General features: G+C 46.6%; 2 protein-coding genes across 3 annotated transcripts in view; one reads left to right on the plus strand and one right to left on the minus strand.

Moving 5' to 3' along the window:
* The first annotated feature begins 109 nt into the window (after window positions 1–109).
* On the plus strand, window positions 110–1,968 carry LOC141937648 (actin-like protein 7A). Its single transcript, XM_074855646.1, is given in 1 exon segment — window positions 110–1,968. A coding segment is annotated over 1 exon segment (1,128 nt). The 5' UTR covers window positions 110–489; the 3' UTR covers window positions 1,618–1,968.
* A 2,033-nt stretch (window positions 1,969–4,001) lies between these two features.
* Window positions 4,002–21,700, minus strand: part of ELP1 (elongator acetyltransferase complex subunit 1) — a 37,121-nt gene continuing 19,422 nt past the window's right edge. For both annotated transcript variants that reach the window (XM_074855532.1, XM_074855533.1), the window contains 14 exons: window positions 21,441–21,526; window positions 20,737–20,885; window positions 19,758–19,881; window positions 19,202–19,299; window positions 17,767–17,968; window positions 15,473–15,534; window positions 14,915–14,977; window positions 13,733–13,793; window positions 12,819–12,929; window positions 12,018–12,129; window positions 10,747–10,874; window positions 10,203–10,357; window positions 9,111–9,189; window positions 4,002–4,145 (listed from right to left, as the gene is read on the minus strand). In XM_074855532.1, coding sequence (XP_074711633.1) covers window positions 4,078–4,145; window positions 9,111–9,189; window positions 10,203–10,357; window positions 10,747–10,874; window positions 12,018–12,129; window positions 12,819–12,929; window positions 13,733–13,793; window positions 14,915–14,977; window positions 15,473–15,534; window positions 17,767–17,968; window positions 19,202–19,299; window positions 19,758–19,881; window positions 20,737–20,885; window positions 21,441–21,526 — 1,498 coding nt within the window. In that variant the 3' untranslated portion in view covers window positions 4,002–4,077. The remainder of the gene's footprint in view (window positions 4,146–9,110; window positions 9,190–10,202; window positions 10,358–10,746; window positions 10,875–12,017; window positions 12,130–12,818; window positions 12,930–13,732; window positions 13,794–14,914; window positions 14,978–15,472; window positions 15,535–17,766; window positions 17,969–19,201; window positions 19,300–19,757; window positions 19,882–20,736; window positions 20,886–21,440; window positions 21,527–21,700) is intronic.

The following is a 21,700-nucleotide window of genomic DNA, read 5'->3' on the forward strand; positions in this document are numbered from 1 at the left end:
AGTTGCACATGCTGGAGAACCACGCTCTTCATCACATGGCAGATGCAAGCCAGAAAGAAAAGTCATGTTGCTTCACAGTGAAATGCACTGTTTATGCCCCACAGCCTGTCATATTTGGGTGTGTGTCATGTTTTCTAGCACCTCTCAGAGCAGGTCGAAGTGAAGCACAAACATGTGCAATCCATCTCTATAGAAAGAGCGCGCAGCTGAGTCACGACTGTCACACGCTTGCACGCAGAGTGCTGGTTTCTGAGGGGCAAGCCTACGTATGGTGTGATAAGTCAGTAGCATCAGTAGAACCACTGCCACCAGGGCTCCAGCACACATCTGCTGCTGCTTGCGCTGATCCCCGGTGCAGTGCCGGCAGGGGAATGCGAGGGGCACGTCCAGCACTCACTGGATCAGGTCACAGCTGTTTGGGAAAGGTCTGCAAGAAGAGCAGCAACAGACACAAGCTGTTTGAAGTCTGTAAGGGACAGCCACATATCCATGACCACAGGCAGCCTCAAGGCCATGAAGGAAATGAAAGCAGTAGTTGTAGACATGGGCACAGATTACTTCAGATGTGGCTTTGCAGGGGACCCATGGCCTTTCTATACTGTTTCATCTACAGCTGGTAAGTCCACACAGGAGACTGGGAGCAATCAAAAAGAAACTTTTGTTAGAAGAGAGCTTCAGAGTAGCAGCATACCTTTAACACTCACCAACCCAATAAGACACGGCATAGTGGTGGACTGGAACTGTGTCCAAGATACTTTGGAGTGTGTTTTCTAGACAGAGATGAAGATTCAGCCAGAGGATCATGCTTTTCCGGGGTCAGTGCCTCCCCTGTGTTCCATCACTGACAAGGAGAGATATGCTGAGATGATGTTTAAAGGATTTCACATGCCTGCCATCAACATTGCTTACCAGTCCCAATTATCCATGTACTCTTACAGAAAAACCTCAGCTCTTGTGGTGGAAAGTGGCCATAGCGTTTCACATGTGGTTCCCATCTGTGAAGGTTATGTTATATGTAGCATCACTGGGAGAGTAGATTATGCTGGTTTGGACATCACACATTATCTCATGAAGTTACTAAATGAGTCTGGAAACGTGTTCACAGAACACCAGCTAAACATTGTACAAGACATCAAAGAGAAGTGTTGTTACACTTCGCTGGACCTTACACAGGACTTGAGTTTGCCTGTTTAGAAACAGCAAATGGATTATGAGCTGCCAGATGGACACCTTGTCACTGTAGGCAAGAAGAGATTCCTTTGTGCTGAAGCGCTCTTCAAATCAGCCTTACTTGGCTCACAGCAGCCAGGGCTTTTGCAGCTGACACTCTCCTGTCTCAAGAAGTGTTATGGCAATGTCAACAAAAAAATGGTGGAGAATATCCTCCTGTGTGGGGGCAGCACTATGATGGAGGGGTTTGCCAACCACTTCCAGATGGAACTGGCCAAGATGTGCCCCAGTGACAACCTCATCACAGCCGCACTCCGTCAAAGAATGTCTTCTGTTTGGATTGGTGGGTCTATTCTGGCCTTACTCCACTCTTTCCAGGAGCTCTGGGTTTACAGGACTGAATATGAAGAACATGGTCCTTCCTGCCTTTTTAAGAAGTGCCTCTGAGGAAGACGCTGGCTGCCTTAGAAAGACCAGTGTTGACAAAGGGTATCTGAATAAATCCAAGAGAACCCCCCTTCCACCCCTTGTTGTAACAAAGAGATTTCTGCTGGAGCTGTATTATTTTGGTGTTATTCTGTGCCTGAAAAAGGTTTTTTTTCTTTTGTATTTTGTATTTAATGAAGCTAGACAGCAAACAGGTGACAAACTTCTACTCTAATGAGAGAATCAGGCTTCCATACAGCCATGTTTGATCAGAAATTGGGACATTTCTTAAGCTAACTCCGTATTTCTGCATTAATAGCTTACTCTAATTCCTGATAACTGCATCGGTTCCTAAGACCCTCCACATAACTCAGAAGAGCAAATTCAACATGCCTGTAAAGTCAGCAGCTAAGGTAGAATATATTTCAAGATGCCATGCCTCACCAAGAAAGCAAAAGAGCATCCTAGTAGAAATCAAGGGAGAGCAGACTTCTGGCTGCTGCTGAAAAGAAGAGGAGGTTCAGCAACTGTCAAAGTTAGGATTTCCTAAGTCAGAGTTCACTGAGGGGAAGACAATGGAGTTTAGTGATGAGTTACAGTATGAATGATTTAGAAGACTGGTCTTCCATCTGGATAGCAGATTTAAAGTGATTTTTCCTTGACAGGAGAACAGGAAGACCAGAGGGTCTGCAGCTTTGACCATCACCATGATGGAAAAGCAAAAGAACCCATTACATACATTAAAGGAACTGCTTTGTTTAGGCACAAGCATGAATCCACAGTAAGCCAGTTTTACCTTTTCTTGGGTTCTTTAAAGAGGTAATCTCTTTCTAGACAATAGATTAGGCTGCACAAGACCTCAGCATTTCCTGGCATCAGATTTAGGAACGTCAGGGATTAGCGGTGTCAGTGTCACATTTCAGTTGCAGGGCCAGAGCCCTCCACATCATTGAGAGGACCACAGACTTCCGCATCACCCCCTTTTCTCCAGATCTGAAAGATGGGCTTCTACATTTCATCTTGGACTGTGTTCTGCTATCTGAAGACCTAGATCCAGTAGAACACTCCTACCCTGTGCAGCCTTTCACGTGTTTTGCCATCTCAAGGCTTTTACTCTTAGAGAATCTCCTTCCAGTGCAGTCACAGTACTTGACAAGAGGTTTAAGCCATCCCCACACCACTCAGAATAGGCCATGTAACTCAGAACAGCTGGAAATAAGACCACTCCGAGGCTTCACACAACACTGACAAAGGATTGTTTTACCACTCCACTCCAGAACCCCAAGCCAGCGCAGCACATACAGTGCAAGCCCACATGGCCATCCCAATATTATGCAGTTCTTACATAGCAAAAAACAATGATCTGCAGCACTAGACACATGCTAATGCAGTGCAGTAAGAACACAGCCCATCACTGTGTCATTAGATACCTCCAACAGACAGGAAGTGAGTGCCCTGTTTGTGTAGGTATTTTTCCACAGCACCAAACGAACTGAAATGGCTTGCACTGAACACAGCAGCTACCATGCCAAAATTAAGCAAGGGAAATGGGGGCTACTACTGCTGAAAGGGTTTCCAGCCTCACCTGCACAGCTTGTCCCCCTCCTCTGCTCCCAGGACTACTGCCATTACTTCTCGAGTCAGATCGCAGAAGTATTCTGGGGTAAAACCTAATTCTCAGGTATGAGCTTAGATCGGTTTCCAGCTGAAACAGTTCTGCAACAGCTCATAACATTATCAGAGTACACCTGCTGATCTGTCAGTGCCATACAGCAGCATTAGCTGATCTTCTTTAAACTCAGATAATTAGGGTAGTAGTACCCAGCAGTGTCTGACACTGACACTCCCCACCCCCACCCCCGCTTTTCTTCATGTTTTCTTCTATCCGCACTCTCCCTGGTGTGAATGGGCACTTTCAGAACAGTAATGACTGTTGGTAGTGCAGGGTTCACTCTGATTTAACAAAGTGGTTCTGATGAAAATCTGGCATTACCAACACCCAGCTTCAACAAAAAAAACACCACTCATTTGTTTAGCAAATACAACAATTTGCTATTGCTACAGACATACTGGGGGGATCTCTAAACCACGCTAAAATGTGACCTGTCATCACAGCAGGTACCATCCACAGGAGGGAGTGAAGGCAGAGAAAACAGCCTGTCCAACACTGCTTTGGTTGCTTCATCCAGAAGGGAGGGAACAGTCATGGGAGATGTTGGATTCGACCAGCAGTGTTCAGAGCTGCAGACCCTGTTACTCCCCAACCTCACAAACCACCTCTGCCATGGGACGTGAGTGGCTGTTCCCATTAGTGTGATGCCATACAGGTCACAGTCACAACTGCATCAGGTGGGGGGACCCTTCACTTGCGCAGCCCTAAGAATAGTGTATCAGAAACACCAGGACAATGATTTCTGTAAAGATGTAATGAAATTATATGAAAAGTTACAATTCAGAGTCCACTGGGTTTCCTTGGCTTCGTTATTGGAGAAGGTGCAGTTTCCACTGTAGATTTTTATTGAGTTTTGGTGGAATAAGTAATTCTGGATCTGAAAGGCAAACAGGACAACTGTCAGAACAGAGGGTAGCAGCAATATGGTTTCTTCAGGAGCTGTCAACTACTTAGTCTACTTTTCTTTAAATCAAAGGACATTGAGAAGTCTCTGACACATAACATTTCCCTTTAGTGACTGATCACCAGTATGTATGGAAGAGTCCCTCCAGCAGAACCTGCTTACAGAAATAAATCTCAGAGGCAAATCAAGTCCCCTCTTCGTTCTGTGTTACCATTCAGAACAAGGAGGCAAAAATCAATAGCAGAAAGCAGAACTCCATTCATTCACCAGTACTGGGACATACACAACAGCCAGTTGGCTCTGGTAAGTGTGAAGTCAGAGACACCGTCTGTGTGCGGTGTGATCAAGTAAATGATCTGCTCAGGCAGGTGATTGAATTGAGGAAGGAGGTAGAAAGGTTGAGAACAATCAAAGAGTGCGAAAATGAGATTGACTGGTGGAGCCACACTCTGAGTCAAAGACAACAGGTAGAGGCTCTACAAGAAATACATGACTCCCTCCCCTCCTCTCACCAGGCAGAAGGCAGGCATGTGGAGGGCAGGGGGGAATGGAGTCAGGTCCTTCCTCGGAAAGGCAAGTGAAAACCTCCTCCACCCTCCTCACCTTCCCAGCTGTCATTATACAATAGGTATGAGGTGTTGGAACTAGACAGCCAGCCAACTGAAGATGGAAACGAGGACCCACCTGGTGAGTCATCCACTGCTTGTCCCTCAGCCCCAAGACTTATGACTTCTTCAAGTAAGAAGAAAAGGAGGGTAATTGTAGTGGGTGACTCTGTTCTGAGGGGTACAGAGGGGCCCATATGTCGACCAGACCCATACCATAGAGAGGTCTGCTGCCTCTCTGGGGCTCGGGTCAGAGATATTAAAAGGAAAATCACTAGTCTGGTGCAGCCCTCTGATTACTACCCCTTATTGGTTATCCAGGCAGGTAACAATGAGGTGGTAGAGAGAAGTCTTAAGTCACTCAAAAAGGACTTCAAGGCGCTGGGGTGGCTAATTGAAGGATCGGGAGCTCAGGTTGTGTTTTCATCAATCCCTCAAGTGGAAGGGAAAACCACTGATAGAGGGTGGAAAACGTATCTGATTAACACGTGGCTCAGAGACTGGTGCCACTGTCGGAATTTTGGGTTCTTTGACCATGGCGACGTTTATAAGGCACCTGGTCTGCTGGCGACAAATGAGAAAGGTGGAATGCAGCTGTCCCAGAGGGGGAAAAGGATTCTGGGACAAGAGTTAGCAGGGCTTATTGACAGGGCTTTAAACTAGATATGAGGGGGGAGGGGGAGATGACTGGGCCTGTTAGGAACAAGCTTAAGGGAAACGTGCCAAAGCTTGAAGGATGATGGACTGGTGAGGGCTCTCCCTCTGCCACTTCATTTGAGAGAAAGGAAAGATGTGGAATCACCTGAGAAGGGTCTGGTAGGGAATGGGGCCCATGCTCACAAGAGGGTGTTGGATTCATTAGCTCATCTCAAGTGCATCTATACCAATGCACGCAGTATGAGCAACAAACAGGGTGAGCCTGAAGCCATGATGCAGCATGAGAACTATGACATAGTAGCTATAACAGAAATGTGGTGGGATGCCTCACACGACTGGAGTGCAGCAATTGATGGCTACAAGCTCTTCAGGAGGGATAGACAGGGAAGGAGAGGTGGTGGAGTGGCCCTGTATGTTAGAGAATGCTATGAGAGCTCAGAAATCAAGTACAGTGATAACGGGGTTGAAAGTGTGTGGATCAGGTTAAGGGCCAATAAATTAGATCTTGCTGTGGGAGTCTGCTATAGACCTCCCACCAAAGCACTGAGGTGGATGAAGCTTTCTACAAACAGTTGGGAGAAATCTCGCGGTCACTTGCCGTTGTTCTTGTGGGGGACTTTAACCTCCCGGGTATCCGCTGGGATCACAGCACAGCGGAGAAGGAACAATCCAGGAGGTTCCTGGAATGTGTGGAGGATAACTTCCTCATACAGCTGGTGAGTGAACCGACCAGGGAAGGTGCCCTCCTGGACCTGCTTCTTGTGAACAGGGAAGAGCTTATGGGGGAGGTAAAGGTTGGAGGCTGTCTAGGGTGCAGTGATCATGAGATGATCAAATTTTTGATCCTTCAAGAAACAAAGAGAGGAGATAGTAAAACTGCCACCTTCGACTTCCGGAGGGCCAACTGCCACCTGTTCAAGAGACTGGTTAACAAAATCCCTTGGGAGGCTGCCTTGAAGGAAATGGGAGTCCAGGAAGGCTGGACATACTTCAAGAGCAAAGTCTTAAAGGCACAGGAGCAGGTTGTTCCCATCTGCCGAAAAACAAGCAGGAGGGGAAGGAGACCGGCCTGGCTAAACAGGGACCTTTGGCTGGATCTCAAGAACAAAAGGAGAATCTATCACCTTTGGAAGAGGGGGCAGGCCTCTCATGAAGACTATAAAGATGTAGTGAAGTTATGCAGGGAGAACATTAGGAGAGCCAAAGCACAGCTAGAGCTCAACTTGGCTGCAGCTGTTAAGGATAACAAAAAACCTTTCTATAAATTCGTTAACAGCAAGAGGAGGATTCGAGAAAATCTCCCTCCTTTATTGGATGCAGAGGGAAACATGGTAACTAAGGATGAGGAAAAGGCTGAGGTGCTCAACGCCTACTTTGCCTCAGTCTTTAGCTGTGGAACTGGCTGTTCCCTGGACACCCAGCCTCATGAGCTGGGAGATGGGGAGGGGAAGCAGAATGAGGTCAGCACAGTTAAAGGGGAAGTGGTCAGAGACCTGCTACACCACTTGAATGCACACAAGTCTGTGGGACCGGATGGGTTACACCCAAGGGTGCTGAAAGAGTTGGCAGATGTGCTCGCCAAGCTGCTTTCCATGATTTACCTGAAGTCATGGCTGACTGGGGAGGTCCCATTGGACTGGAGGGTGGCAAATGTGACACCCATCTACAAGAAAGGCAGGAAGGAGGATCCAGGAAACTATAGACCTGTCAGTCTGACCTTGGTGCCAGGGAAGGTCATGGAGCAGGTCATCTCGGGTGCCATTAAAAGTCATATAATGGACAACCAGGGGATCAGACCTAGTCAGCATGGGTTTATGAAAGGCAGGTCCTGCCTGACAAACCTGATCTCCTTCTACAACAGGGCCACCCGCTTATTGGATGAGGGAAAGGCTGTGGATGTTGTCTACCTTGACTTCAGTAAGGCCTTTGACACCGTTTCCCACAGTATTCTCCTGGCAAAACTGACTACTCGTGGCTTGGATGGGCACACGCTTTGCTGGGTAAAAAACTGTCTGGATTGCCGGGCCCAAAGAGTTGTGGTGAACAGAATTCAATCCGGTTGGCGACCGGTCATGAGTGGTGTCCCCCAGGGCTCGGTTTTGGGGCCACTTCTCTTTAATATCTTTATTGATGATCTAGATGAGGGGATTGAATGCACCGTCAGTAAGTTTGCAGATGACACCAAGTTGGGTGGGAGTGTTGATCTGCTCGAGGGTAGGGAGGCTCTGCAGAGAGATCTGGACAGGCTGGAGCGATGGGCTGAGGCCAACTGTAGGAGTTTCAATAAGGCCAAATGTTGGGTGCTGCACTTGGGCCACAACAACCCCCAGCAGCGCTACAGGCTTGGGGAGGAGTGGCTGGAGAGCTGCCAGTCAGAGAGGGACCTGGGGGTGTTGACTGACAGCTGGCTGAACAGGAGCCAGCAGTGTGCCCAGGTGGCCAAGAAGTTCCAATGGCATCCTGGCTTGCTTCAGAAATAGCGTGGTCAGCAGGGACAGGGAAGTGATCCTGCCCCTGTACTTGGCTCTGGTGAGGCCGCACCTCGATTACTGTGTTCAGTTTTGGGCCCCTCACTACAAAAAGGACATTGAATTACTCGAGCGTGTCCAGAGAAGGGCAACGAAGCTGGTGCAGGGTCTGGAGCACATGTCGTACGAGGAGCGGCTGAGGGAACTGGGGTTGTTTAGTCTGGAGAAGAGGAGGCTGAGGGGAGACCTCATCGCCCTCTACAACTACCTGAAAGGAGGTTGCAGAGAGCTGGGGATGAGTCTCTTTAACCAAGTAACAAGTGATAGAACAAGAGGGAATGGCCTCAAATTGCGCCAGGGAAGGTTTAGACTGGATATTAGGAAGCATTTCTTTACAGAATGGGTGGTTAGGTGTTGGAATGGGCTGCCCAGGGAGGTGGTGGAGTCCCCATCCCTGGAGGTGTTTAAGAGTAAAGTTGACTTAGCGCTGAGGGATCTGGTGTAGTTGGAAACCGTCAGTGTTAGGTCAATGGTTGGACTGGATGATCTTCAAGGTCTTTTCCAACCTAGATGATTCTGTGATTCTGTGAAGTAAGAGGCACAATGTTTTTTCTCTGGAGTCAGCCCTGGCAAATGGCAACAGACAGGTCACATCTAGAGGTTTATTAGAGGATTTCTCCAGGCAATTCCAGGACTAGTAGGGGAAAAGACTGTAGGACTAGTGGGGAAGAAGGAAGACAGAGAGGAGATGAGACCAGCCCTTGCTAGGTCTCTCAGCCCTAAGTTTGTGTGAGCTGCAAGGACTTCAAGATGGCAAAGCACCATGACAGACTGTAGCCTGGCCTGGTTAAGAGCCTGACCTAGCCACCAAAGCCAGATAGAAAAATTCAGCAGGTAAGTTACAAGCAGAGTTACCTAACACATTCCCTAAGAACTCAGACTTCCAATTCCCTCACAACAGACAGACACCACACACAGAGGAAGCCAGGAGTACAATTCAGACACAGGACTTCAGAGCAAGTAAAACCTTATTAAGAAGGCTGCTCACTTGCTGCCAGGTGGGAGGGTACAGCATAAAGAAAAGCAAGAGACTCCTACAACTGAATAAATGTTAAAACTGTTGGCATGTAGCAATGCTTGGAGAGCCTCAAAGCCCAATGATCTCACTGACGCTTCACACCCACACCTAACACAAAGCCTCAACTAACCTTTCATGACAGGAGTCATCATCCTCTTCTGCTGATAAGCAGCCATAATGCTGTTTGCAGTTGAATTGGGTCCCAGGACCTGTATGAAGAAGCAATCCCATGTTCCAACCTGCACAAAGCAAGGCTAAGAGCTGGGATACCTACAAAGAAAACTCTGCTGTTAGTCTCCAAAGGCAGAAGCAGCTGCCTGCAGGAGACCTCACACTACAAAGTGACTAGGAATATGTGATCAAAGCCCAGTAATGTCTCAGAGGCAGAGAGAGAGAAGTGCTTTTGGACAGCTTCTCAGGACACAAAACCCTTATCCCAGCACCTACTTCTTCACAGCACTGTGTCATGACTTGGCAGGCCTACTTTCATTACAGGGCGAGCAATATTTAAAATTCATCTGAGAGTCTCAGCTCCCTGTCACATAAAACAGTTATAATCGGTCCTTAGAGTCTTGCTAATCAGCAGTTAGTGAGAAGATACTGGGGAGTACCTTGTGCTCACCATGAACGCTCACAAACTACTTATTAGAAATAAAGACTTTTACTTTGGAAGGGAACTCAGTGCAGTCCTTGTGATCTCCTTATTTCACATTAAGCTGAAGCTTAGAAGCCTGACATAACCCTTCTTTTTGCAATGTACTCCTTATGATATTCTGGTTCAGACTAAATTGACCAGTCTGTTACCTTTTCACTTCACAACACCAGGCCAGACAACCACTACTCCAGTACATAAAACCTACGCTAACAGTTCAACCATCAGGCCTAAAAAAGAAAACAGTGTTTCTATGTTCTACAAATTGCTTACAATAGAGCTTACGAAAAGAAGTCACCATTAGGACAAGGTAACACGAGCCTTATGAGATCTCATTATGTCCAATGTGGCATTCAGTGCAAGGAACACAGGAGGCTATACTTGTTGTACACATCTAGAGTGTACCGACTTGGCAGGTACTGTACAGAGTGTCTATTTGACTTCTACAGAAAAAAAGCAGATCTGGAAAGCCAGGGAATGATTCCAGACTATTTGCTGGAGAAGGTAAAATACTGCTAAATGCTTGGTATTGCATAGCAAATGTGATGGGTATTGTGGATGAGCACAGACCGGGTTGACAGAGCTCTGCTGCAGGTCTGGAGTCCAGATTTCTGGGATCGAGGTCTCCATCAACTCCAAAACTTCTTCCAGGACTTGCTGCAGTGCCCCAGCTTGCTCATCATAACCAAACAGCACAAGCTGCTTCAGAAGGATGTGTATGTCTCCTGCAGGAGGGAACAGAAGCACAAGCAATTAACACAAGTATGCTAAATAAACAGCTGTATTTCTCTGGTATCAGGGCACAGGAAGGGGAACAGCAAATCAGAACTGGTTCTGTTCTTAGCGAGCCCCTACAGTGCCTGAGTACAAATGTCAGACAAATCTGTCACAGCACTGACAAAGCCTCACATCTCTGCTCCCAAACTTCAAATGTGGAGAGCTCACCCATGTTCTTCCAGGCAGAGGCAGATGAACTAAATCAAGGTCCAACACAGATGGTCTTATGGACCAGGCAGCTTCTCTCCCCAGCATATCCATTAAGAACAAGAGGGAGCACACTGCCTCAGCTGTCCTCACAAGATGTAGAGTGGATTAAGATTATCAGGTGTCCTACCCTTCACAGTCTCAACAGCACGAACATTTTCTCCCAGGACTTCCAGAAGGGCCATATCTTCAAAAGCACTCCCCTCCTTCAAGCTATATCTCTTCCTCTCAGCCTTGCGCCGGTTCTTTGAGGATCGCCTGAAAAGGAGGATGCTTAATTACAGTGTGCATAACAGGATTAGCTGTAACAGGGTAAGTCTGAAGGAACATCAACAGTGTGCATGAAACTTGTTACACAAGTCCTTACTCCTTCCAGCGAGAGGGGACTGTATGTAAGCTTATCTATCTTTGTGTCAACGTTTTCAGTGCTACTCAACCAATACCCTTTGTGGTCTGAAACACAATTTAGTAGTTGGGCTGTTTCTCTACTACAGAAAGGACTGCTCTGTGCTCCAGCAAGGTTAAAGTATTGCTCTAAGCACAAAGTAGGGTAAATTGTTTGGCAGTAGTCACAATCAGTCAAAGCTAAGCTCCACTTAAAACAATGTGGTGCCAGGGTCTGTGCTTGCCACGCACATTTTCATTTCTGCTATCTCCACAAGCTGTGCACTAATACAACTCAGTTCCTGCGCGTTATCACAGGAAAACAACTTCGAATCATAGGCCAATACTAGTTGCAGAACGTCCCCAAAAGATCAGCACGCTCTGACACAGGTATGCTGAATACTAAGGGTGCGTACTCTTCCTTTTTTCATCTGGGCCACAGAAATTGCCCTAAAAATTGTCCACGCTTTCCCCACAATTGTATTTTTCCACATTTCAGCTAGGGAATACAGAAGTGGTCCCACAGACTACACCAGCCCACCCCACACTGCAGCTCATATTCTTAAGAGCACTCAAAAGCAACCGACGCCCACTGTGGGAAGACATCGGTATGAGATTTAGTAGCAACCCCCACGCATGAAGTGCAAAACCTAGGACAAAGAGCACAAGCCATGCGCACAAGCTGTTAATGTTTGAGGAGCTCTGCCCATTTTTTGCATGAAGCTTCCTACAGCCAGCTATTCTGGACACGTGCCCGACACCCACAGAGCCAGTTCCTGCCCAGAGTCTGTGTTCACAGCTCCTCTGCTGGGCACTCAGTTCCTGTTGCACTAAGTGGCTTCTGGCATTTTCTGCTCTCTCCCTCCCAATGAGTTAAAATAACCAGGAAATGCCTGTAATTAAAGCAGCTTCAAGGCATTCACAGCTGCGAGGAGGAGCACGCCAAGCATGAGCAAGCTGCCCTCCCAAATGCTGATGCCAGTGCAGCCACTACCGAATTTGGAGGCAGATACTTACGCTGATATTCTTGAATTGCTGTGTGAATACTTGCTGTTCATGTCACTGGCTGTCACAACACTACTGGTTTCAGAGAAAAGATCCAATTCTGGGCAATTTGGCATTTCATAATCTGCAAAACATGTTAACAACTGTCACAGTATGGAAAAAGGTCACAGTTATTCCAAGCTTTCTCTCTGGGTAATCTACACAGCTTGCTGGAGAAGCAGCCTGGACAGATTCATTCTACCTGCTGGCATTTCAGAGCCTTATGGCTCTCAACCCCACTCAGCCAGCACACAAGAAACAGCAATTGTGAGATCAATGCTCCTCTGCCCTGGTGAGGATTGTGATATTAAACAGTACAATCAGAGGGATGACAATCTCAGTGCAGCAAATCTGGACCAGGACAAAGCATTCTGTTTTCACAAAACTTCCCTGAGTCCGTGTGAGATTGCAGGTGAATAAGCTTAGTAGGTACTTGGCATAAAGGACATGTTGAACACTGTCTGACCCAGCAAAGCTGGCACTATGTAGACAATGCTGTGTCATTTTAAAGAGCTTTCAGGTGACTTTTGATCCCATGAAAGCTGTGACACAGATAACACTGAAAATAAAGCTGTCTTTACAGAATGAGCAAGGTCAAACAACCACAATCCAAGTATGGTGTTAGGAGGGGGTGAGAAGAATGCTGTTCTACTGTTGTAGATACCACTGCAGCTAGAAGAGAGTATAGCTCCACCAGGACAAATGGAAACCACAAAGAAAAAGATGATCACAGTTACTTATGCAGGAGAAAGTCATATTCATTTCAATACCAACCCTGCAGGCTCTCACAAGCCTTCTTCAGCTCTTGGACCACTTGCAAGCGACTTTTATGGTGAATAAATGCTGTTTTCTGAGAATCTAGGAAGATCAGCTGATTTTTCTGAGCTGCTCAATAAGAAAACCAGAACATGAACATTTGTGCAAGAGAACAAGGAAAGCATTTTTTACACAAGAAGTCTGAAGAGCATAGTCCTTCAACAAGCTCAGAAGTCAGGTGCAAAGCACATAAAAGTACTCAAGTGTAAGGAAATTCAGATCTTATAATGCAGGAGCCCACAAAACAACATGCACCTGGATGTGGAGTGAATTAACCTGCCAGACAAGCATCTTCTTGAACAAGTCTGTTTCTGATACAGGAAGAGCAGAAAACTCTGTGGCCAATCTCTTCACATTAATTAGGTTTGAACTAAAGAAAAAAATCCCTCAACACATAAATCCTACTGCCCACAGCAGGAAAAGGAAAAACAACTAAGAGTAACCACCCTTCCCGGACAGAAGGGAGAATATAGCTATCAAATAATATTTTCCAAAAACTACTCATAGAGCTTATAGACAGCTAGCCATTTTCTTAGTCCATAGCTCTATTGCCACATATGCTCTGGAACAAGGACTGTCCTGGTTTTTTGTGGACATGCAGACACAGAGCCTTTGCTGTTTGTGACTGTGAGGCCTGGAAAAGCTCAAAAGAAGCTTGACTAAGCTAAAAAGAGCTGACATGACACTGCAGGGCTTCAGGCTGCATTGAGTACTGCCAAATGCAGCTAACTGGGCAGCAACGGTTAGGCAGAATCAAAGCATCCTTCCATACAGCTTTGAGTACTGGAGTGCTGTGACATCCCACGGACCCAGCAAAGGCCTTCTTCAGCCTCTATAGCACACAGAAGTCTCAGATTCTTGCACAGATTCACCTTCCAGAATAGCAGGTTTGAAGTTGGTCTCCAAGATATCCAGTCTACCATACTTGTGAATCTGGATCAGGGAAAGGAAACAAGGCATTATTTATGGATCTAACTCCACAGGGTTTGTGTGACAGGATTTTTTGTAGCAGGGGAGGGCTACAGTGGTGGCCTCCTGTGAAGAGCTTCGCAAAGCTCCCCTGACTCCCAAGTGAGACCTGCCCCTGGCCATGGCAGAGCCAATTAGCGATGGTGGCCGCGCTTCTGAGATAACATAAGGTGAACCTGGGAGGAGTGGGACTTGTGAGGTGTTATGAGGAGGACACCTATGCAAACACCAAGGTCAGTGGAAGGAAGGAGGAGAAGCGGGGGAGGTGCACCAGAGCAGAGAGCCCCTCTGTGTCCTGTGGGGAGACAGCAGGGCTGCCCTCCTGCCACCCATGGAGGTTCACAGTGAAGCAAAGGCCACCCTGCAGCCTGTGGAGAACCCCACACTGGAGCAGGCAGCTGCACCCAAGGGAGGCTGGGACTCTGTGGGAAGGCCCCGCTGTTGTAGTTCAGCACTGGGAGGCCTGAAACACGCGGGGGTGACCCATGCCAGAGCAACATGGGAATGGCTGCAGCCTGTGGGGAGGACTCATGTCGGAGAAAGTTCATGGAGGGCTGTCTCCTGTGAGAGGGACCCCACACTGGAGCAGGGGAAGAGTGTGAGGAGTTGTCCCTGAGGAGGAAGGAGCAGCACACTAATTGTAACACCCATTCCCTGCCCCACATGCTGCTCGGGGAGGGGAGGAAGGTAGAGAAAACGGTAACAACCCAGGGAAGAAGGGAGAGGTGAGGGGAAGGTGTTTTTAAGATACAGTAACATTTCTCACTGCCCCACTCTGTCTATTAAGTGGTGTTGTTGTTAGTGTTTGAATTAAAGTGATGTTCTTTTTTCTTCCCCTAATGAGCCTATCTCTTGCCTGTGACCATAATGGGTGAACTGCCCCTCCTTGTCCTTATCTTGATTCCTGATCCTTTTGCTTTATTTTCTCCTTCCAGTTCCTGAGGGGGAAGGGGTAAGCAAGCAGCTGCAGGGTGCTCAGTTGCCCTCTGGGCTCAAACCACAACATTAATGCAGATCCCATGCCTCTGCCTTGCACTCTAAAATAAATATTTCTACTCTGGTTCTTGTGTTCTGAAATGTCTTACCAGTCTTAAAGCCTCTTCCCAGAGAGTCCCTTCTAAGAGCAGGAGAACAGCCTCTTCATAGTCCTAGAAGGAAAGAGCAACCATGTACTGCTACAGATACTAGCAATACACATTCAGATAGTACCTATTCAGAGGTGCATTTCTTTCCAGCAGTATCACAGTCAGGACAGGAAAACACTACTGTGCCAGAAGTGCTCACATAAAAAAAACCCCAAACCAAACTATGTTACTTCTCCCATGCTAGGGGAAACCCCTCTGGAACTCTGCCTGCCTTACTCCAGCCATCATGCTTCAGCACTTTGAGACAAAAGCTTTTCATACCAAAGCAAAGGCAGCTTCGTGAGTGGAAAAACTCAGGGACACAGCATTCATCTCCACCCTGCTCACTGCATCACCTGGACCTGCTCTGCCCTCCCCAGGACAGCCCATGGCACAGATTGTTTTGCTGTCAGCATGCATGGAATCACATGTGGCCCAGGAGAACAGAGAAAACACAGATGTCTTCTCTCTCTGACAAAGGCTATTACTGGGGCACAGACAGGAGGGTGATTACATTACCTGAGTGTACTGCTCCAGAAGTATGGCTGCCTCTGCATGTTTTCTCTGTTCAACTAGTTTTCCTACAAGAAAAGGTGGAGTTCAGCTTTTCAGAAACAGATGGATTTTGTGCCACAAAATTACAAAGTAGAGGAAAATCCCACTCACTGAGGCACTACCTGCTCACATGCTTGCTTAATCTGCCTGGTAAAAAGAAGGGCTGCCTGATGCCAAGAATTTATTACCTTGCAACATTATCAGCCAGTTGCTTGTGAAATTGCTGGTGCACATCCCTCAAGGCCAGCTGGAGAATGTTTTCCCCCATCTGGGTTTGTGTGTGTGGCAGGGGTTTTGGTAGCGGAGAAGAGGGCTAGAGTGGCAGCTCCCATGAGAAGCTTCTTGAAGCTTCCCTGGCTCCAGGTCAGACCAGCCTCTGGCCAAGGACGAGCCAATTAGCGATGGTGGCTGCGCCTCTGTGATAATGTATTTAAGAAGGGGAGCCTGGGAGGAGGAGTGGGAGTTGTGAGGAGACGTTGTGAGGAGGACACCTATGCAATCAGTGGAAGAAAGGAGTGGAGGTGAGGTGCACCAGAGCAGAGACTCCCCTGCAGCCTGTGGTGAGAGGTCAGGCTGTGCCCTGCACCCATGGAGGTCACCAGTGGAGCAGATGCCCACCTGCAGCCTGTGGAGGACCCCATACCAGAGCAGGTGGCTGTGCCCAAAGAAGGCCAGGACTCCGAGAAGCCCACGCTGGAGCACTCTGTTGCTGGGAGGACTGCAGCGCACAGGAGGGACCCAGACTGGAGCAGCCTGGGAAGAACTACAGCCCGTGGGAAGGACTCATGTCAGAGAAAGTTCATGGAGGGCTGTCTCCTGTGAGAGGGACCCCACACTGGAGCAGGGGAGGAGTGCAAGGAGGAAGGAGCAATGGACTGACCACACACCCCATTCTCTGCCCCTCCCCGCCCTGTGCTGCTAGCAGGCAGGTAGAAAAATTGGGAGCAAAGCTGAGCCTGAGAAGAAGACAGGAGTGGGGGGAAGGTGTTTTTAAGATGTGGTTATACTTCTCACTGTCCTACTCTGTCTGTTAAGTGTTGTTGTTAGTGTTTGAATTAAATTGATGTCCTTTTTCTTCCCCTAGTAAGTCTGTCTTTTGCCCATACCAGGGAAGTCATCCCTCCCTGTCCTTATCTCGACTCCCGAGCCTTTTGCTTTATTTTCTCCTTCCCAGTCCTGAGGGGGAAGGGGTGAATGAGTGGCTGTGTGGTGCTCAGTTGCCCTCTGGGCTCAAACCATGGCACACCCAGTCTGAGACAGAAATAGTGAAGAGTGTTTTAAATGAAGGAGGCCAGGATGTAAAAATGAAATCTCTCTTGACAGCTTCAGTGTATCACAGCCTTGCTATTGCAAGGAGCACTTTGCCACCTGCTCTCTGTGATATGGACAGCAACCATTAAGCTTGTGGGATTCAGGGCTTCTAGTCTCCTAAAAGTCAGAACCAGCTTTGGCAGTGGTTAGTATACTAGATGCAGTGTAAGACAGCAAGTGATACACAACACCAGAAAAAAAAATTAAATTACCCAAGCAAAGCAATCTCAACCCAGACAGCTTGTGTCTGCTCATTTTGCTAAATTACAGTTGTGATTTAAGAGGGGGAGCAGAAAAAGTATTAAAGGCAAGACATGAAGAATCCAAATCACATTAAGTGACAGAAAAAGAAAATACTGATATCCAACTCTGGAAGACTACACTCCCAGGAGCCATATTCCCACTCCTTAAGCGGGCCCTTCATAAACTCTGCCTCTGAGTAAGGCAGAAGTCAGGATGGTGTTCCATTTCCCTTGCTGAAATATATGTCAGGTCCACATGAAGACACAGCTCTGAATTACCCAATAGCCTTTAGGGTCTGTGACTAGGCACAGTACATGTCAATGATGTCTAGAGGCCTTAGTCATGTCAGACACTTCAAAGAATCTCCATTCTCTGAGGTTGACCAAGGAGGCAATTTGGAATAGCAGTTCAGCAACCAGCTGCAAGGAAAAAGTGCAAGCAGTCATCAGCATGTGGCAGCCAAGGCCATACCTAGCTTGGCAACTCTTGGGTGCCTACCAGCTCAGCTCCAACATCTTTTGGTTCCTTTGAGAAAAAAGGTTATGTGCAATCACTCAAACCGTTGTGAAACATGGGATCTTTGTTCTCCCTTTAAGAAAAACACTGCTAAAGAGGTTTTCACTAAATTTCAGGAACAATCAGTATGAACCAAAAATAACAGCAGCTGGTTTTGCTCTGCACACTTCCATCTCCTCAAGGCCTACCTGCCATGCTCTGAGCCAGGCTGGACAGCTTATCCTTTGTGTAACCAAGCTGTGATGCCATGCACAAGGCTTGCTGCCAGCTGCCACTGTTCTGAAAAGCATCAAGTGCTTTTGCAAAGATGCCAGCACGAGCAAATATCAATGCAGCCTGTTCATATAGCTGTTTCTGAATCAAGTACTCCCCATATGCATCACTGATATCCTGCAAGAAAGGGACAAAAGAGAAACAAGAAATCAGCTGTAGAGTCAGTAGCAGTCCTCCATTAGTAAAAATTAAGTGCCCATCAACAAAAGCCTGTTTCCCCCTCCCCCATGGAACCTCCAGGCACAATGTTCCTACCCCACTTCAAACTTTATATCAAGCTAAGAGCTGCTCTTTAGCACTTGGGAGACATTTCACAGAGCTAAAGCAAGAGAGGGACATGGGGAGGTACCCAACTTTCCAAGCCAAAGACTGGGTACATACTGAAGGAAATCAGCCCCTTCTTCCCCACTCACATGAGCAGTTTTTGTTAGAATGTCTCCCTCTACCAACCTACTCCAGGAGTCAAACACTGGCACAAGGCAGGATGCAAGCCCTGCAATTCTATAGGCACAGGCTGCTGTGAACCAATATTCTGAGCTTCACTATGCTATTCAAAGTTCAAAATCTCCATCAAGAAGTGGGGGGGAGATGGATTTGACTGGAAGAATACAGAAGGAATAAAGAAAGACTCACAATGAGCCAGAGCCAGGAACAGACCTCCCTCATGAGGAGAGTCCCTTCTGCTTTCACTGTGTTGCAAACAGACTGAGTTTCTCTATTTCCCCTCTTACTTCTTAATCTACTTCTTTTACAAAGGCTTGTGAGTTATGTATTTACAATATCTAAATTAAATTATATTAAATGAATTCATTTACATTTTACCTTAGCTTTGGGCAAGCTAGAGTTCTTCAGTAGTACTGAAACCAACAAGGGACACTACCTGCTAGGAAACAGCACATCTACAAGCGCCCCAAGCTCTCTAGCACTCTTCAGAATAGTTTAAGGATGACAAAGTATCCCCTCCCCACACAACCTGCAAATGCCAGACAGAAAGCTGGTATCGCAAACGTCACGACAGGAAGAAAAGTCTTTCTGTGGTAATGGGAGTTCTCCAGCACAGCACAAGACAGTGCAGCGGAAACTGGACTCCCAGGTGCTCTCCCGGTCATGGGATCAAAGAAATAACTGCCACTCCTTCAATAATCAGACCTCGCAGGGTCAGTGCTGAGAGTTATTCCAGCTATTATCTCAGAGGAGGGTCTCAGACAACACAGAAATAGCAATGACCTGCAGAACTTGAATGCAAGCAGCTGCTGTCTCATTCCTGCCCTCACTCAAGATGCCAAGGACATGCAAACACACACGAGAAGATGAAAAGCCTGCCTGCTGCAGTGTCACATGCTTACACACCTTGTATTCCTGAGTGCTAGAGGGGTACAATTTCAGAGCTTCACAATACTGATTCTGATCCTTCACCAAGTTCAGAAATTCAGAGAAGTGTTCAGGACCTGCAGAAATAACATATTTTTCACAGCGATAAAAGACAAAGCACATGGCTTTCATGGCTCCCAGACAGTCTGGGTTCATTGCATTAAGAAGCAACTAGAGATGCTTGGGTGGAAGAGCCTGAAAGCACCTATTCTACTGCTGTAAAATTAAGGTGTTCCCTTTCTTGAGGTTTGCTCCACTTTTGCCAGCAATATTAACTGGGAACAGGTCACCTACAACAGGAACAAAACAAGACTTAAGCTTCACAATCACAACAGTAAGCATTCTCTCCCCATTCCCCCTTTGCCAAGCTACACTACAGAAATCATGTAGCAGTTAACTATGCTCTACCAGGAGGGAAGATGACCTTGTGCAATCCTTCTCTTTCTTCAGCTGTTTCCCCCCAAAGGCTCTCCAAAATGGAAGTGCTTAACTGCAGAATTTCTCCTTAGAGACACTGCATGTGCAGGACACCTACCACATTTGCTGAGGTGCCCAAGAGCTTTTGTGTATCTCTTCAAGTGTCTGTCTATTGTATATCGCTGATAATTGGTTTCCATTTTCTGGAGGGTATTTAAGAAGGGCAAGTATTCTTTTGGGTCCTGCAAAGAATAATAAAAACTGCAGTTGAGCTAATCTGGTAAGATCCTTACTTACTCCTATCTTCACCAACAGACAGTCCCATATTTGAAGTTGCACAATAATACACTAAAAAGGCGCTTTTTTTTTTTTTTTTTTTTTTTAAATGTAAGCCATCTTATGTATATGTACTCTTGCCAGGAATGACTAACTTAAATTACCAGGCTCACACATGGGCTTCAGCAGTATCTAAAGGATGGTGACATTCAAAATCCAAGGCTATGTATCACATCAAACATTGTTTTCTATTAGCTATTATCATGTATAAATTTGCAACTGTAACACTGATCAATTTCCCCGACACTAAAGGTCATAAAATTTGTTAACATGAATAGGGTATTTTAATTGATGGACAGCAGACTCTGTTGCAACATTAGAGAACTCTGAAGATCCTGATGGGTATTTCTATTCAGTGATTTCAAATTAAACCTGCTGGATGATACACACTATTATCATGGCCACCACCAAATAAGCAAGAATCAAAAGAGTACAGAACTGGGAATGTAAGGCATGAAGTCACACTTCAGACCACAGTCCCTCCCTTCCCCAAAGCTATGTTGCCATGCTGCTCTAGAAGAGCCCTATTTCACCTTGAGTGCAAGCACGTTTCCAAAGCTGCGCTCAAGAAGTACTAAAGGGATGCAGAGACATGCCACCTTTCCAGCATTATCCCAAGCACACAGAGGACTTCCGAGCAACTGGAATCCTGTCTGAGTAGAGAGCTATGACTAATAAAATGTGTGAGCTGATCTGCAGACTACAAAGAACCTTTGGGAAAGCAGAAAAATAGTTCCTTGGCTGGAACTATAAGGCAAGACCTTTTGAGACTTTTCTGCCACCATGATGACTAAATCAAAGTCGTATGTCCCCAAGGAATAATCATACAATTCATTGACATCCACAAGGAAAAGCAGATACTTCAGTGCTTCTTCTGCACTCACGGCTTTGACATCTGGAGTAACGTTTTCTGTAACAAGATAAAAGAAGCATACAATCAGTTACACCATCAGCAGTGGAACCCCACTCTGAGGGAGGGATGCATTAGCAAGCACATTCTTGACACTAGATAGGAACCATCAAACTAAGGTTCTATCTTGCAGAAGGGATTACTTTGCCTTTCCTGGGCAACTTCAAGGACCAGTCCAAGCACAGTAACTCACAAAGTGTGGAACACTGCCAAGTCAGAAGTGTCAGTACAGAATAAACGCAAAGTTTGCCAGTTTGAGATACCAGGACCTAGAATGGGAGCCTCCTATTCCATGCTAGGAGAATCAGAGTTCTGACTGGAAAAAGCAAACAGCTCCAACTCTGGGCTTTCTCCTGACATACCTAGAAAAAAGGATGAGCTGAGGGCATCTTAGCTGCTGTTCCATTATCACACAGCTAGTTTCAAGTACATTTCTGTTTTCTGGCTGACTCCACAAACAAGTCACCTTAAAATAATTCTCAGGGCGAACCATGCTAACAATGAAAGTTCCTGCAAACCACCCATTTTCAAAATATTGAGTTCTGCATACAACACCTTGAAGATCATGAACCTTTTGGAGAGCAATTTCCAGTTCTGGAGGACTTTTCTTTACATGTGCTGTCAGTATTGATAGGCAGTACCTGAAGAAAACAGAAGCAGGAAATGAAAAAGTGAGAAGGCAGAAACACTGCTTATCCCTATTTTAGCACAGATAGTGCAAGTTCTAGTTTACATTTTAGTAAAAACCACCAAACTACTCAGGTATTTCAATCCTTCTAAAGGAAGGCAGGAAAAATGGGAAGAGAACAGAATAT

Source organism: Strix uralensis, chromosome Z (genome assembly GCF_047716275.1).
Source record: "Strix uralensis isolate ZFMK-TIS-50842 chromosome Z, bStrUra1, whole genome shotgun sequence".
Taxonomy (NCBI): domain Eukaryota; kingdom Metazoa; phylum Chordata; class Aves; order Strigiformes; family Strigidae; genus Strix; species Strix uralensis.